Here is a 13,672-nt window from a genome sequence, read left to right on the forward strand (position 1 = left end):
GTGTACATCTTCTAGTTTTTATATATGAATTTATCCAGTTTCCACATTGAGAATCTACAAGTGTATGGATTTAATAATCAATTATTGTGCAAAATCTTAATGTGAAAAAATGGAGTAAACATAAAGTTATTTCCAAAAATCATTCCCCATAATAATGAGAGTATCATATAAGAACTATTAGAAGACATTTTCCCCTATAATTTGCAAGAAAATGTAACTTAGAGAACCTTCAGAAAAGTTGACCCAAGAAAAGCGAGAACCTTCAGAAAAATCAAGTTCACTAATCAATTTATGTACAATATGTCTAAAACATGGCATAACCTAATTCAGCATTCAAATCTATCTCTATGAAATCTTTTCCTGCCTCAGCCAAGGCTCTCCTTGCCACCTCAAACTCAGCTTCTGCAGCATCCAATTCTCCCCTTAGCTTCTTCATTTTAATCTCCAAAGCAACCACACAATCCTTCAGTTTATTCACTGCAGTTGTTCTTTTCAAATGAACTTTCATGCCCAATGCAGATTGAACATAAGGCTCTAGCCAAGCCAATTGAAAACCAGAGTGCTTAACAAGTTCTTCCCATAAAACTTGAAGGTGATTACAGGCATCTTCATCCATATCTTTCACCTTACTTGTCTTGAGAAAATGCAGAACTTGGCCCAATGTTGTGAATGCCCATAATTTAAACCATCTAGAACTTTTTCTCTGGCTCCTTATAAGGGAAGGATGCCATATGCATGCCTCTTCCAACAGTGGAATAAAAGCTGCTTCTTCTGTTCCTAAATTCTCCAAATCTATAAGGTCTCTCAGTGTCAAATCTGAAACTTGAACTTTGCCTTCTGTTAGACCAGAATCAAAGGTCGCTGAACTAAGTGTGTCACTCTCATCTGATATTTCTGTTCCTGTTTCTTTATCATGCTGGGTGGATTCTGAATGTCTTGAACTTGCAGCTTGATCATCTAATATAGAGTCTTTGGTTGGAGTAATTTTGTTCAAGGTGTTAAGTTGAATGGTGTCGAGGTGGGAGATACAAACATGAGCTTCAATGATGCATGTGTTGTTCACAAGATAGCCCTGTTTTGAGTCATAGAAATCACTGAGATTCACAAAAAACGAGCCCCACCTACGATGACCCCCTTTGAACTTCTGCTGAGTCTCTGAAAATGTACAAATATTTATCAGGAATTAGAAATTTAGGCTCTGTTTGAATGAATTCATACAAAAATAAATAAAACTCATCACAGAAGTTAAAATTAACTATGTATTGCAAAGCACTTATAAAAAGCATTTTATTTTTTTATCTCCTTAATTTTTTTACCTAAACTTAATCCTAAAATAACATATATGATTCAGATGGCAAATGGCAAATATTCCAATTGGTAAATGTTAATTACTTCCAATATCTAAAGTAACTAATCAAAATCAAACATATAAATATGACATGACAGTGAAGGAGTGGTTCCACTCCATAATATAACGATTAGTGAATAACGCTAATTTCTATGATTATTCATCCTCTGAAGACGAAACCATCATCACTGTGAAGACAAAACCATGTGACAACAACAAAGAAGAGAACAAATAAGGCTGATATTTACCCTTTACAATTGACTTATTGCCATTCAACTGATTAATTAAAGCTAACTTGAAATACGTATTTCTGTTCCATCCATACGGTGGTAAAGCATCCGCAACCATCAAATATAATGAAAAATGGTCAACATTCTTCATTAATGGATACAAAAGAATCCGCCTGTGACATAATTAAGACGAACAATATAATTAACGAAAAGTAAAAATAGGAGGTTCTAAATTAAGAATATAAAAATTTTGTCAAAAGAAAAGATATCATAATATATCTTAACTTATTTATGTAGGATCTAACAAGTTTATTTTCATCTTTACTAAGCCTATAGCTATCTAAAGTAAATAATAATACAAAATTTTAAACTTCAAATTCATCTGCACGTACCATTTGTAACCTTGGATTCGGAAAGCCTTGGATCGTAGATTCTTGGTGTTTTGTTTAGAGAAATCTTCAATTTTCCATGTGAATGTCTCAAAATCAATATTCGTTCCCTTCTGATTATCCATTCTAATAGCTACATCTAAGTTGCAATAACAAACGAAAAAAGTTAACTCCTAAAGATAGAAGACAATAGGGAAAGGTTGACGCGCACACGTATACACCACCAAAAGCTCAGAAATAGAAGCACGTGCTGAAATAAACAATTTATCAGTGCTTAACACTAATATATGAATATCACTGGATGAGCACAGAAGTAGAAAAAACAAGTGAATTTTGAGTATTAACAAGATCAAGAAGGAAAGTCCTAAACTAATAAAAATTGAAATGGGGTGTTAAACAGTGACACTGGAAAAAAAGATTTACACACAGATATATATATATATATATATATATATATATATATATATGTATATGTATGTATATACACACACATACGTGATTCATGTTGGAGGATATATATTCGACCAAGCTCCTTAAAGGGTCGCACCAATGTTGATGGCGCAATGTAAAAAGGTGTAATTGTGAGGAGGTCATGGATGTGAGTACCTTTGAATGAAAGAAAAAGAGCTAAGAATGAGAGTGGAATAATGCAAGTGAAGTCAAGTCAACCCGCTTTGTTTGGAAAGGAAGGAAGCTAACACTGTTCATACTTAGAAATTTCAGGCAGCATATAATTAATAATAGAGAAAGGGACCATTACCAACAAGGTACAAGGGGCAGCAAATGAAACTTCACCCAAATAGACAAAGTTATTGTTAATCACAGCTCTGATGATATTGTTTAATAAATAATATTTTTTATTAACAATTGTATTTGAATGTTTTGGAAATTACAAAGATAGGCGTCTTTTTAAGTCTTTTAATAAAAAAAATCTGTTTTTATTTTTTATCGAGTGTCTTGTGAGTATTAATAAGCATTTTTAATAAATAAATATGATTTGAAATAATTTAAATCCTTTTATATTATTGAGTAATATAATATGATCATGTTAAAGAAAAAAATATACTATTTATTAATTTTAATTAATGAGACATTCTTATATAATAATAATAATAGTCTTTTTTTAATAATATCATACTACTTGTCAATATAAAAAAAATTTAAATTCAATTTTTAGAAAATAATTAGTACGTATTTTGTTAGTTATAAATATTATCACAGTAATCTTTAATTCTTTGTGTATAGTTTATTTTTCTCGTGGTAAAATTGGTTATAGATAAAAACTAGTGATGGGGACTACGTACTTGTAGTTTTAAAAAAATATAGTAATGAGAGCAAAAAATGGAAACTACAGCCTCTTTTTTTTTTTTTTTTTGAGGGAGGAGATAACAATATACTTTTTTATTTTATTTTACCACACTATCAATTAAAAATCAATATTGTATGTAAAATATTATATATAGTTATTTGTTTTTATGTACTTTTATATGTAATATATAGTTTTATTTTTAACAGAAAATAGGGTGCCCTCTTCTTTCATATAAGAAAAGAGAAAGAAAGAAACTCCCCTCTCAATAATTTTTATTTTCTCTATCTCAAAAAAGATTTATTTTTTAAAATCCAATACTGAATATTTAACTATTTAGAAATCCTCTTAAAAACTCATCCAAGAAGCTAAGTTGAATTGATTTGCTAGTATCTTACCCCCATACGCAGTTCCTTTATGAATATCTTGGAATTGGAATGAAAACGGTGATTGCTAATGAAGTCAAGTCAATGGTGCGAGATGGAGATGGAGATGGAAGCAGAGTCAGCCAAATTGACGAATGACAGGGAATAACCTTTGAATTTGGATTACTGCCTCCAATTGCAAAGTTTTCTTTTTTGTCTCATTTGCGGGGAACAAATCACAATATATTAGTTTTCAGAAATAAAACAAAATCGATCTTTTCAGTTACTTAATAATTCAATAAATCCAATAAAAACTTGAAAAATATAAAAAAGTTTGAATCATCGTCGGCAGTGACTTAGCATCTCTTTGAATATGTTTAGTTATTTTTGCACAGTATATGTGACGTTTGTTTTTAATTTATAATGAATAAAATCAATTTTACGATAGATAAAATTGATGAAAAGAAAAATAATTTTTTTTTACTTTTCTATTTGGTAAAATAAATTCTAGGTGCAAGACCCATAAACTATGAGTTTGTTTTAGATTGTGATAAAATTAATATTAAAAGAATTAATTTGTGTTTAGATATAATATTTTTATTTTTATTTTTGCTCTAGGACTACATAAGACTAGGATAAAAGTTTAGGAACTCATGAACCTAATAAATCTAATCTTAAGAAGGGAATTAAGGAAGGAGGAGTCTCCTCAAAATAAAAAGAAGAGTCATCATACTCTAATCTATATTTAGCTAACCAATCGGCACATTGATTAGCTTTTCTCAAAATATGATTGAATCTAATAAACTTAATCTCTCAATAACTTCCTAATCTCTTGAATAACAGAATAAAGAGAATGGTTACTATTATGAATAATCAAAAATAAAAATATAACCTCTTTAGAGTCACATTCAATCTAAACATATTAAAAATTCTTAGAAGTGACAAGCTTTAAACTTTAATAAACCCTCTAAAGTTTAACTTCTAAAGAAGAGTTCAATAGAAAGGATCTATGGAGGTCAGAAATGAATCAGCTAAGACTAAAAGTAAGCTAAAAATATATGTGATATCAAAAATCAGTTTTATCTAACAAAAAAGTTTAAAAAAATCAACTTTCCCTATAATTATTTTCACTCATTTTAAAATTGACTCTTTTAAAAAGTATCCAAACAAGATATCAATACAACAAATTTTCTAAAAATTATTTTTTGGACTCCCTATAATTTATTTTCTTAAAATTATACTTCAAATGCAATTTTAATTTTGGTCTATTTAGTTGTCCGTAGGATCAACGCAACGAAGTTTGAAAAAATAAAATCTACGCAGAGTAGTTGTCATAAACCAATACTTGTGGCTTTGATTTTATTTCAATTCTCACATAATCAATTTTGGCTTGAAAACCAATATGGCTATTTATCAAATAATCAATTCTTTTAAGTTTTAAAATATCATACTCAAATGCAAATTAATTTTCCTAAAATTAAGTATAATGAAATTAATTCTACAAAAATTTAGAACAGCCACACTCAACTTTCAATCACCACTGGGTCCAGTTCACCCTACGCCCAGAGCCAGCAGCCACTACCGTCTGTCAATCTAGCCTACCATCATCAAGCAGCATGACATATTTCAATTTTAAGGAAAATTAGGCAATTCAAAAACAATATGTTTTTAAAACAATATGATTTCATTTTACTTTAAATACAATGTTACATTATCACATCAGCAAAAGTTATTTATTTTTATGATAATTAATATAAAAATCATATTTTACGATTTATTTTATTTAATTAGCAGTATAAAAATATATTAAAATTAAATTCTTAATTAATTTTTTTTTGGGTTAAATTATATTATTACTTGGTTTAAGAAATTGTACATACTGAAATTTCTTTGTTAGCCCAACAGATGTCATTTACCCTTATTCTGATTCGCATCGCCTTATTTTTACTCCAAAGACAGATCCAAGTTGTATGTTACTAAGTTGAAACCCAGACAGCTGTGTATTTCTGCATATTCAGAAATCGACTCTGTTTTATTGCTCCGTCACTGGCATTAGAGGCCTTTTAAAAACATGTATAAGAGGGAAACGGGAAAAGGAATAAAAAAAAAAAAAAGTCAACCGAAACAAAATGCTTTCAATTTAGCTACACCTATCTCGTCAAGAATCTCTTCAATTAAACATCACATTCAACCGTGTTATGGCAATAGCATCGCTTATCCTGTTTACATATATGTTAAATTCTGCTACTTGGCGTGTTAGCATGGCAGTCAGGTATCAGCAACTGTTAGTGGTTGGATCCAAAGATTAAACACAAAGACAGTGATTGAACAATGCAGAGAGAGATACTCAATTAACAGTGTCAAGGAAGTCTCTCTGGGAATCCAAGAGAATCTTTCTGGTTTTAACCCTGCAAATATTGCCCAAGAATTCTTCACTAAAAAAAAATCAAGAAACAAATACATAAACAAGTAGACGTGAATAATAATAATAATAGTAGGACCTGCTGACTCATGAGTATTTCCACTGCCACATTAAGATCACCGTCAGCGGCGGCCAGTGCCACTTCCACCTGCGTCTGAAACCAGCCCAGGACAAATGCATAAACAACACAGAACTGAGCAGATCTAGATTTTAATCTACAATTGATGCACAAGCATGGGAATGATCTCAACACACACACATGCATGCAGGCACTCACCCCACAATAATTACGTTAAAATGTAAATTGATTTTATTAACGAGATCAATAAGAAATATGATAGAAGAACCCAAAAGGGGATCAACCGATAACTTCTAAACATTGGATCTCTTAGATGTTAGCAGATGTGCAAGCTTAATATGCAAGGACATAGAGGAAAGTTGAAAAAAGTTTCAAGTCATTTCCTTGACCATTGAAGACATAATGAAACTGATTTTTACCCTGTCAAAGCCCATTGATACGAGTTTTTTTATTCCTTCTTCTGAAGCAACTGCACCCTGCATTCATAGAAGGAAAATAATGAATATTAAATATCCAGATTAACCCGAAGAAACCAAGAAAGTTTCAACCACTGTACGTAAAGAGACCTGATGTTGAGGAACACCTGCAGGTGCTGTAGCAACATTATCAACTGAATGCCTAAATAGAATTAGAAGAGTAAGTGAACATCATTCGTAAAGAACTATAAACTTCTGAATAATATAATAATAACCTTATAAAAATATAGCAGAAGAAGGGGAAAAAACTATAAATTTATCTGCCTATGCCTAATATCGTAGCTATTATGACAGGTTTAAACTACAAACAAGAAGAAGAAAAAGAAGGGGGAAAAACTATAAATTTATCTACCTATGCCTAATATCGTAAGCTATTATAACAGGTTTAAACTACAAACAAAAAGATGATTGTGGTTAGTACATTGAAATTTTAGTTATAATATGCAAATGCCGCAAGACATATCAATTTTGCTCAAAATTATCTCCCTTACCTTCCTTCTGACAACTGTTGAGTAGTACTAAGAGCAGATGAATCTAAAGGATGATTGGGACTGCTATCCTCCAAGAGTCTAGCTTGAAGGTTTGAATCAGAATGAAGAGCAGAAGCCATTTGACCTTGACCAGAACCAAGGGCCCTTCCCCTCCCAGGGAACCTACTGTCCTCAGTTGACTGCAAGGTATCACATAATACAATCAAATGTCTGTAAGTTGAAGTCTCTAGCTTACTGAGGAGAGTATAGACATGAATACATAATAGAAACTTGTAATGAACAATGACTTGCATTAAAGGCAGGGATATAATTTGAGCTTTTAACTTCTCAATTCAATTTGACATAATTCTAATTTAGTGGCTACTCAATCAAAGCTGTTGTTGCTATCCACCAGGCATCACTAGATTTAATGCCAGTAAAAAACAGTTGAAATGGAGAGAGCTGGAAGACAACATACCAACCAAGAGAACAGGGAAAAATCATAATATGTAACATTTCATATTCCCAATAATGGAAGTGAGCTTTCAAACTCAAAGATAAGAAAATCACATAAAATTATTTTTTTTCTTATTCCAATAGCTGATGTTATTGTTGTTGTATTGTATACACATAGCTGATGTTACAGCCCTATGGATGGATTTGTAGATACAATTGAGATGTTTACAATTTTTTTGAAAGAAGATAAAAGATTAATTTAAAAAAATCATCCCAGGTCAGAAAAAGTCTAATGCTGGCTGCTTAAATCTCTAGAAAACATCCTTCAGAAGGAGGAGTACATTTACACCTATAATGAACAGGCAATGCAAATTTATTCATTGCATTTTTATGAATTGTGCAGGACAACCAGGGTCAAGCTAATAAACATTTATAAAATTAACCCTATAGAAATTGACTTGATTGAAAGATGACAGTCAAAAGAGCTCCATATACACTTGTCATGAATGTTTAGTACACAATAATTACACTGCATTTGTTCACATGATGAGCAAAGCAAAGATGGTTATCACACCAACAAACGTGAATAAAATTATTTGATATCCCATCAAAAACACTCATAAGACAAGATGACTCCCCATACCTGAGTAGACACTTCCCTTTGAGGCATATATGATGATAGGTTCCTCCAAATATTTCCAGAAAGTATTCCACTGCCCCACGAAAGTACAGATTTAAAATGTTAATTAGTAGATATTCAGTGCCATTGGTAATGTCTAGTGTGAAAACCACAGTTCTTACCCAGTTGTTGAATTTTGGCTTGCATGTGTAGGAATATAACCCGAAGGATTTGCACCAGTGCAAACAATAAATTTTGGACGTCGCACACATGATGACTGAAAGTCAAGGGGATAAAACATATACACCAGTAAAGATCCACATATGTGACATATATGCATGTAATTTCATGAAGCAGATGTTTAGTCAATTTATTTCCATTCAAAACAAAGTTTTCCAGTAAATTGCAACTTGTTCAAGACATCAATCTGTTTTGTGAATTCAATTAGAGCCCCAAAAAGGGGGAGAAGTATTGACGTAAAATAAGTTAACCATTCAAGTAGTTAATTGAGTGTATCTATGGTTAAGAATTTTAGCCATTCTTTGAACAACACCAATTGCTTGAATAGTTTATGTTGCTTAAATATTTTGAGAAAATTAATATTTTGACACTTAAAAAGTTCTGCTTGCATTAATCTAGTAGTCCAAAGATGTTTCATATCAGTCGACCTCTCAAACAAAGCATGTATCAGACAAACTCATCAAGCATCACTAATTTATTTTTGATGCAGAAGGAAATAAAGGCAAAGTCATCAGATAAGAGAATAAAAAACAGTTTGTGTTATGAACCCACAAACAAGAATTGAAGAATAGTATAAGAGCCAGAAAATAAAAGAATCAATTTATTACTGATGAATGAAATTTGAACAAGAACAGGAGATAATTCCCCTTCCAAGGGTTTCTCCTTCAACAAAGGGCATGCCCTTTCTACCACTGATCTACTTCTCAATATCCCAAAGATTACAATTCTGAATGAATCTCCTTTCTATCCCCTTCTATACCATTTAAGCTTAAGCCCCAGCCCTACAAGCACCAAACTAATTCTATAACTTCCAGAGACCTATCAATTTGTCTCAGTCCAATCATTTAAAATAACAAGTATACACACACACATGAAAGTTAAAACTATCTGTACACAGGACTACAGGAGGAAGATTTATACAGCAATCACAACACAACTGATATGGATTTAACAGTCCTTTAGACATTCAATTTAATATCATGTAACTAGCAATTGCAATTTTTCCCATCCTGGTGTACTACCGAAGCCAATTCTAAAAAGATACTTACAAGCAAGGAGGATGTTTCAATAGAAGAATAGAAAGATGTCCCAGGTATTAGGAAATTAAACAAGCCATATGTATCTGAAACATTAAGCATAATGTTACAAAACCAGAATTGAATTGCTCATATGATTGGAAAAAATAGAAAATAAAAACAAAGGCAAAAAAGAGTGAATCTGACACGCAAACCCAGATAAAATGCCACAAAGGTGTCCAAGTAGCGAGACATTTTGCATGAGAAGCTGGAACACTACCAACAAAAAGAATGCATACCTAAACATAATATGCCCAATTATCACAAAAGAAAATTACCAAGATGAAAATCATGAAATAAACATAATAACAAACTATACTCACCACTTGGCAGGCACATTAAACAATCCAAACACACTGCAGAAAGAATAGAAAAAGTTGGTAAATTAGTGAACCCTTACAGATTCATGATATATAACATAGAACATATATCAAATGTAGGGTGCCTTTCCAGTAAAACAAGGGAAAAAATCATTTCAGAGTGAAATGATTAGCAATGGTGTATTAATAAAACAAAGCAAATTAATAAAAACACTATTATCGATCAATTCTCCCACTTTGGAGAAAACATTCTCAAAATAATGATACTATTTCAGCACTTGAACAGCTTCCTAAACGTGGTTTCTGCCAAATTATCTTAAAGAAAAAGGTTATTATTATTAACATATTAAATTGTATTTCCCCATTAGTGGTGAATTCCTGGTACATTATATAGCCAACCTCCTGGATTGAACTCCACTCAGGCTTGTCTCTATGACAATCATCGAAAATAGAACTCCTGAGAACCCTATTGCACACTCATTCATGAGGTAATCATATGTAACAAAAGGATTATGTGCCACCAGCAGTGCTATGAGAATATGGAATATGGCATTGCTTGTAGCCAACAAAATAATGACATATAGCAAGCGAACTGAGCCCATTATCCTTTCCAGCTCAGAGCCCAAGGGAACCAAAGCCATCATGTTGAAGAGAACATGAAGCAGTGAACCATGGAAAATAATGGAGGTATAAATCCTGTAAGCTGCATGGGACCAAAAAAAAAATTATGAGCAGAGCAATCTGACAACCACAAAATGGAAGCAACTGTTTCAAGGAAAACAAGACAAGAGCATGAGATTCAACAATAGCAACCCCTAGAATCCAATTCAACAGTTCCAAGGTAGGAACATATTATATATCTCACAAAATGAATGGGTTTGGTTTTCTGCACTAAAATGTCTGTACAAATTCATCCAGATTCCAGACATTTAACTATTAACTACATTGACTGAACAATGTTATACTACTTGAAGAAGACATATACCTTGAAACCGCGATACAACAGCAGACGGCAAGAAGCAAACCTCGGCGAAGGAATCATATCCAACCAAAAGACAAACCAAGTAAATGATTCCACACACGACCACCACTGCAGAAGTAAGGAATGGAATGCTTTCCCACCATTGATTTAACCTAGTAGGCACCCCCGCCTGTGTAAATTATGACATCAACGAGAATTAATCCGTAATCATAAGAACACGGAAGAGAACGAAATCTCTACGTAACCATTCTACAACAACAGTTAATAGAATTTGCAAATCCCAAAATGAAAAGAAAAAAAAGAAAAAAAAACCTCTAAGTTAAGAGTTGATTTCGTGATTCTTTCATTTTCAGCGCGTCCAGCATTTAATAGACACGAATCATACAGAACACAAACGAACAGAATCAAATTGAAAAAGAAACTTGGAGATCTCCGACCAGAAATGCAAATAGCAAGATTTAGAGTACAGTTACTTGGCTGAGTGTCGAGTAAAGTGTGTCAGCACTCATATACCTCAAATTTTAGTTACATTTTGTGCGAGCTAGGGTATAGACACAATTGTGACAGAAAATTGGGAAGGAGAGTTTGGATCGGAAATTTACCTCAGAAACGATATTTGGCCTCATATTTCTGGGTCTTCGCATGCAATCAACTTCACAGCTTGAACCCACTGGTATCAGCTCTGATTAACAGTCACAGATTTGGTATATACAAATTTGGATTCAAATAAACGGTTTTTGATTGGAGTTAGTGATTCAGTTTCTGAATTCTGACCCACACTTGACTCGCGAAAACTGTAGAACCAACTTCTCTTTACTTTATTGGGGTTCGTGTTCTGATTTCACCGTCTCACCAAACCTCAATGAAGTCGCCAAGGTTTGCCAATACGGAAACCATCGTTATTTTCGTTGTTTGTATTAAAACAATTATTTTCATATTTTGTTGACAGGTTTTGTCATCCACGATAGTTACGAATTAAAAATATTTGTTTTGTAATATAATATTTCATGTTGTTAATTGATTTTTATTATAATTATATTTTAAAAAATATTAATGTAATGATATCAAGTAACAAAATCGCTATATTATAAGCTAATGCTAATTTTACACTCGAGTTGATTGTTTATATCAAATATCCTGTACAAATTGAAAAAACTGTAATATTACAGTTGTAAAATTTATGTGGTATATACACTCAAATTAGATATTAAAATATCATTATTCATATTTTATATATTTACTAGATTTAATCTTTTACGGCATCTAACAAAATTTTATTAAATACGATTTATATATGTTGGTGTTGGTCCGAATCAAGAAAGCAAAAACTTGTTCTATATTTCCTTTGTACTAGTTCTTTATTATTTGGTCAATCATTGTACTAGTTTAAGATGTGTGTACAAGCAACAAGCCCACCCAAACCAACCCAAACCCATGCTTCCAAATTGGGAAACTCAATTGAATATAGATATAGATAATATCAACTAGGCAAGGTCCAAAGCACAAAACTCAAACGAACACTACGTGCCGGTCTGACATAGATAGATATAGAGGGTAAGAATTATAATTAATCTTATTAGGCTGATATGTGTCTGAATACAGGGTAAAATTAGTTCATTTCAATTTATACTACTTCAACAACATACTCCAGTCACTTAGCAGATTAAATAATTTTAAAAGAACTATATTATTTATAATATATATTTTTTGTAACATTCTTCATATTATTAATGTTTTTCATCTCTCTATTATGTCACTCGTCTTATCCCATACTCTTTCTTCTCTTCTTATTCTTTTATGGCTGTAAGCAAAAAATTATACAAGCTTGTTGAAATAATATGATTTCTTATTTTATAACATTGATTATAGTACTAACTCTTACCAATATGTACAGCCATTAACTATTCATTTCACCGTGGTCAAAGAACCCAATTAACAGCAAGGAAAATCAACCAAACCTTCGCAGAACACATGCCTCTAGGAAAAAACATGCTTAGTATACCACCAACCTAATTAAAACTAACCTAATGATTTTATTCACACAAAAGGCCCTTATCTTTTCTACCATCGCTTGGGTGAGTAACTACGAGATCTCTCCATCTATTTCCTGCATATTTAGATCATAACGGGACATGAAGTCGACATGGATGCTGGTTGAGTAAGAGTCAATCACTAATACCATGATGTCAACATTGTTCTGATTCATCTTAATGCAAGACCGGTTTGAAGTTTGAACTACAAATGCTTTATTATAGCTTTTATTCAGCAAATTAGAAATGCATTTTAATGAAGTTACACCCAGGAGTTCTCCTGACCTTGATAGTGATATTATCCAGAGAAGTAGAGTCATCTGGGGAAGCAGACCTAGGAGAATAAAATAGCAAGATGCATCATTAAAGCAGAAAAAAGAAACCAAGATCTAGAACATAAACAATACCAAGAACATGAACATAAACACCAACAGTCCTAAGAACAAGACCAAAACCAGGAACAGGAACAAGAACAAAACCAGGGAGAAGAACTAGAGCAAGAGCAAGAGCAAGAACAATACTAAGAAGTAAGAACAAGAACAAAACCAGAAACATGAATAAGAACAAAACCAGGGACAAGAACAAAACCAGAAACAGGAACAAGACCCAGACCAAAACCAAGACCCAAGAGGAAGACCAAGAACAAGAACAGTACTAAGAAGTAAGAACCAGAACAAGAACAACAACAACAGTACTAAGAAGAACAAGAACAAAATCAGAAACAAGACCAAGAAGAACAGTACTAAGAAGTAAGAACCAGAACAAGAACAACAACAGTACTAAGAAGAACAAGAACAAAATCAGAAACAAGAACAAGACCAAGAACAAGAACAGTACTAAGAAGTAAGAACCAGAACAAGAACA

General features: G+C 32.3%; 2 protein-coding genes across 3 annotated transcripts; both read right to left on the reverse strand.

Annotated features, from left to right (window-relative positions):
* Nucleotides 1–304: 304 nt before the first annotated feature.
* LOC113860979 (MATH domain and coiled-coil domain-containing protein At3g58270-like) lies at nucleotides 305–2,578 on the reverse strand. The gene is made up of 4 exons (XM_027493569.1): nucleotides 2,463–2,578; nucleotides 1,971–2,106; nucleotides 1,597–1,751; nucleotides 305–1,155 (listed from the first exon to the last, which is right to left on the reverse strand). Exons 2-4 carry the CDS (start codon nucleotides 2,090–2,092, stop codon nucleotides 305–307), a joined length of 1,128 nt encoding a protein of 375 aa, XP_027349370.1. The 5' UTR covers nucleotides 2,093–2,106; nucleotides 2,463–2,578.
* Nucleotides 2,579–5,732: 3,154 nt separating this feature from the next.
* On the reverse strand, nucleotides 5,733–11,727 carry LOC113861472 (rhomboid-like protein 15). 2 transcript variants are annotated; one of them, XM_027494300.1, is made up of 14 exons: nucleotides 11,553–11,727; nucleotides 11,381–11,460; nucleotides 10,782–10,947; nucleotides 10,196–10,499; nucleotides 9,800–9,832; nucleotides 9,624–9,715; nucleotides 9,450–9,523; nucleotides 8,343–8,437; nucleotides 8,185–8,254; nucleotides 7,107–7,285; nucleotides 6,706–6,757; nucleotides 6,559–6,615; nucleotides 6,140–6,214; nucleotides 5,733–6,046 (listed from the first exon to the last, which is right to left on the reverse strand). In XM_027494300.1, exons 2-14 carry the CDS (start codon nucleotides 11,420–11,422, stop codon nucleotides 6,041–6,043), a joined length of 1,245 nt encoding a protein of 414 aa, XP_027350101.1. In that variant the 5' UTR covers nucleotides 11,423–11,460; nucleotides 11,553–11,727; the 3' UTR covers nucleotides 5,733–6,040. The 2 variants fall into 2 exon arrangements, with proteins under 2 accessions (XP_027350101.1, XP_027350100.1); XM_027494299.1 differs by having other exon boundaries at nucleotides 11,381–11,727.
* Nucleotides 11,728–13,672: the final 1,945 nt, after the last annotated feature.

This window comes from Abrus precatorius, unplaced genomic scaffold (assembly GCF_003935025.1).
Source record: "Abrus precatorius isolate BTA unplaced genomic scaffold, Abrus_2018 Scaffold3, whole genome shotgun sequence".
Classification (NCBI taxonomy): domain Eukaryota; kingdom Viridiplantae; phylum Streptophyta; class Magnoliopsida; order Fabales; family Fabaceae; genus Abrus; species Abrus precatorius.

Excerpts from the sequence above, each read along its gene's own strand:
- LOC113860979 (XM_027493569.1), bottom strand. The coding sequence starts at position 2,092 with ATGGATAATCAGAAGGGAACGAATATTGATTTTGAGACATTCACATGG. Across the intron at positions 1,752-1,970 it reads CGAATCCAAGGTTACAAATG|GCGGATTCTTTTGTATCCAT; the intron begins GTACGTGCAGAT and ends ATTATGTCACAG. Across the intron at positions 1,156-1,596 it reads CAATAAGTCAATTGTAAAGG|AGACTCAGCAGAAGTTCAAA; the intron begins GTAAATATCAGC and ends GTACATTTTCAG.
- LOC113861472 (XM_027494300.1), bottom strand. The coding sequence starts at position 11,422 with ATGCGAAGACCCAGAAATATGAGGCCAAATATCGTTTCTGAG. Across the intron at positions 10,500-10,781 it reads TGTTGTATCGCGGTTTCAAG|CTTACAGGATTTATACCTCC; the intron begins GTATATGTCTTC and ends GGTCCCATGCAG. Across the intron at positions 9,524-9,623 it reads CATTTTATCTGGGTTTGCGT|ATACATATGGCTTGTTTAAT; the intron begins GTCAGATTCACT and ends TTAATGTTTCAG.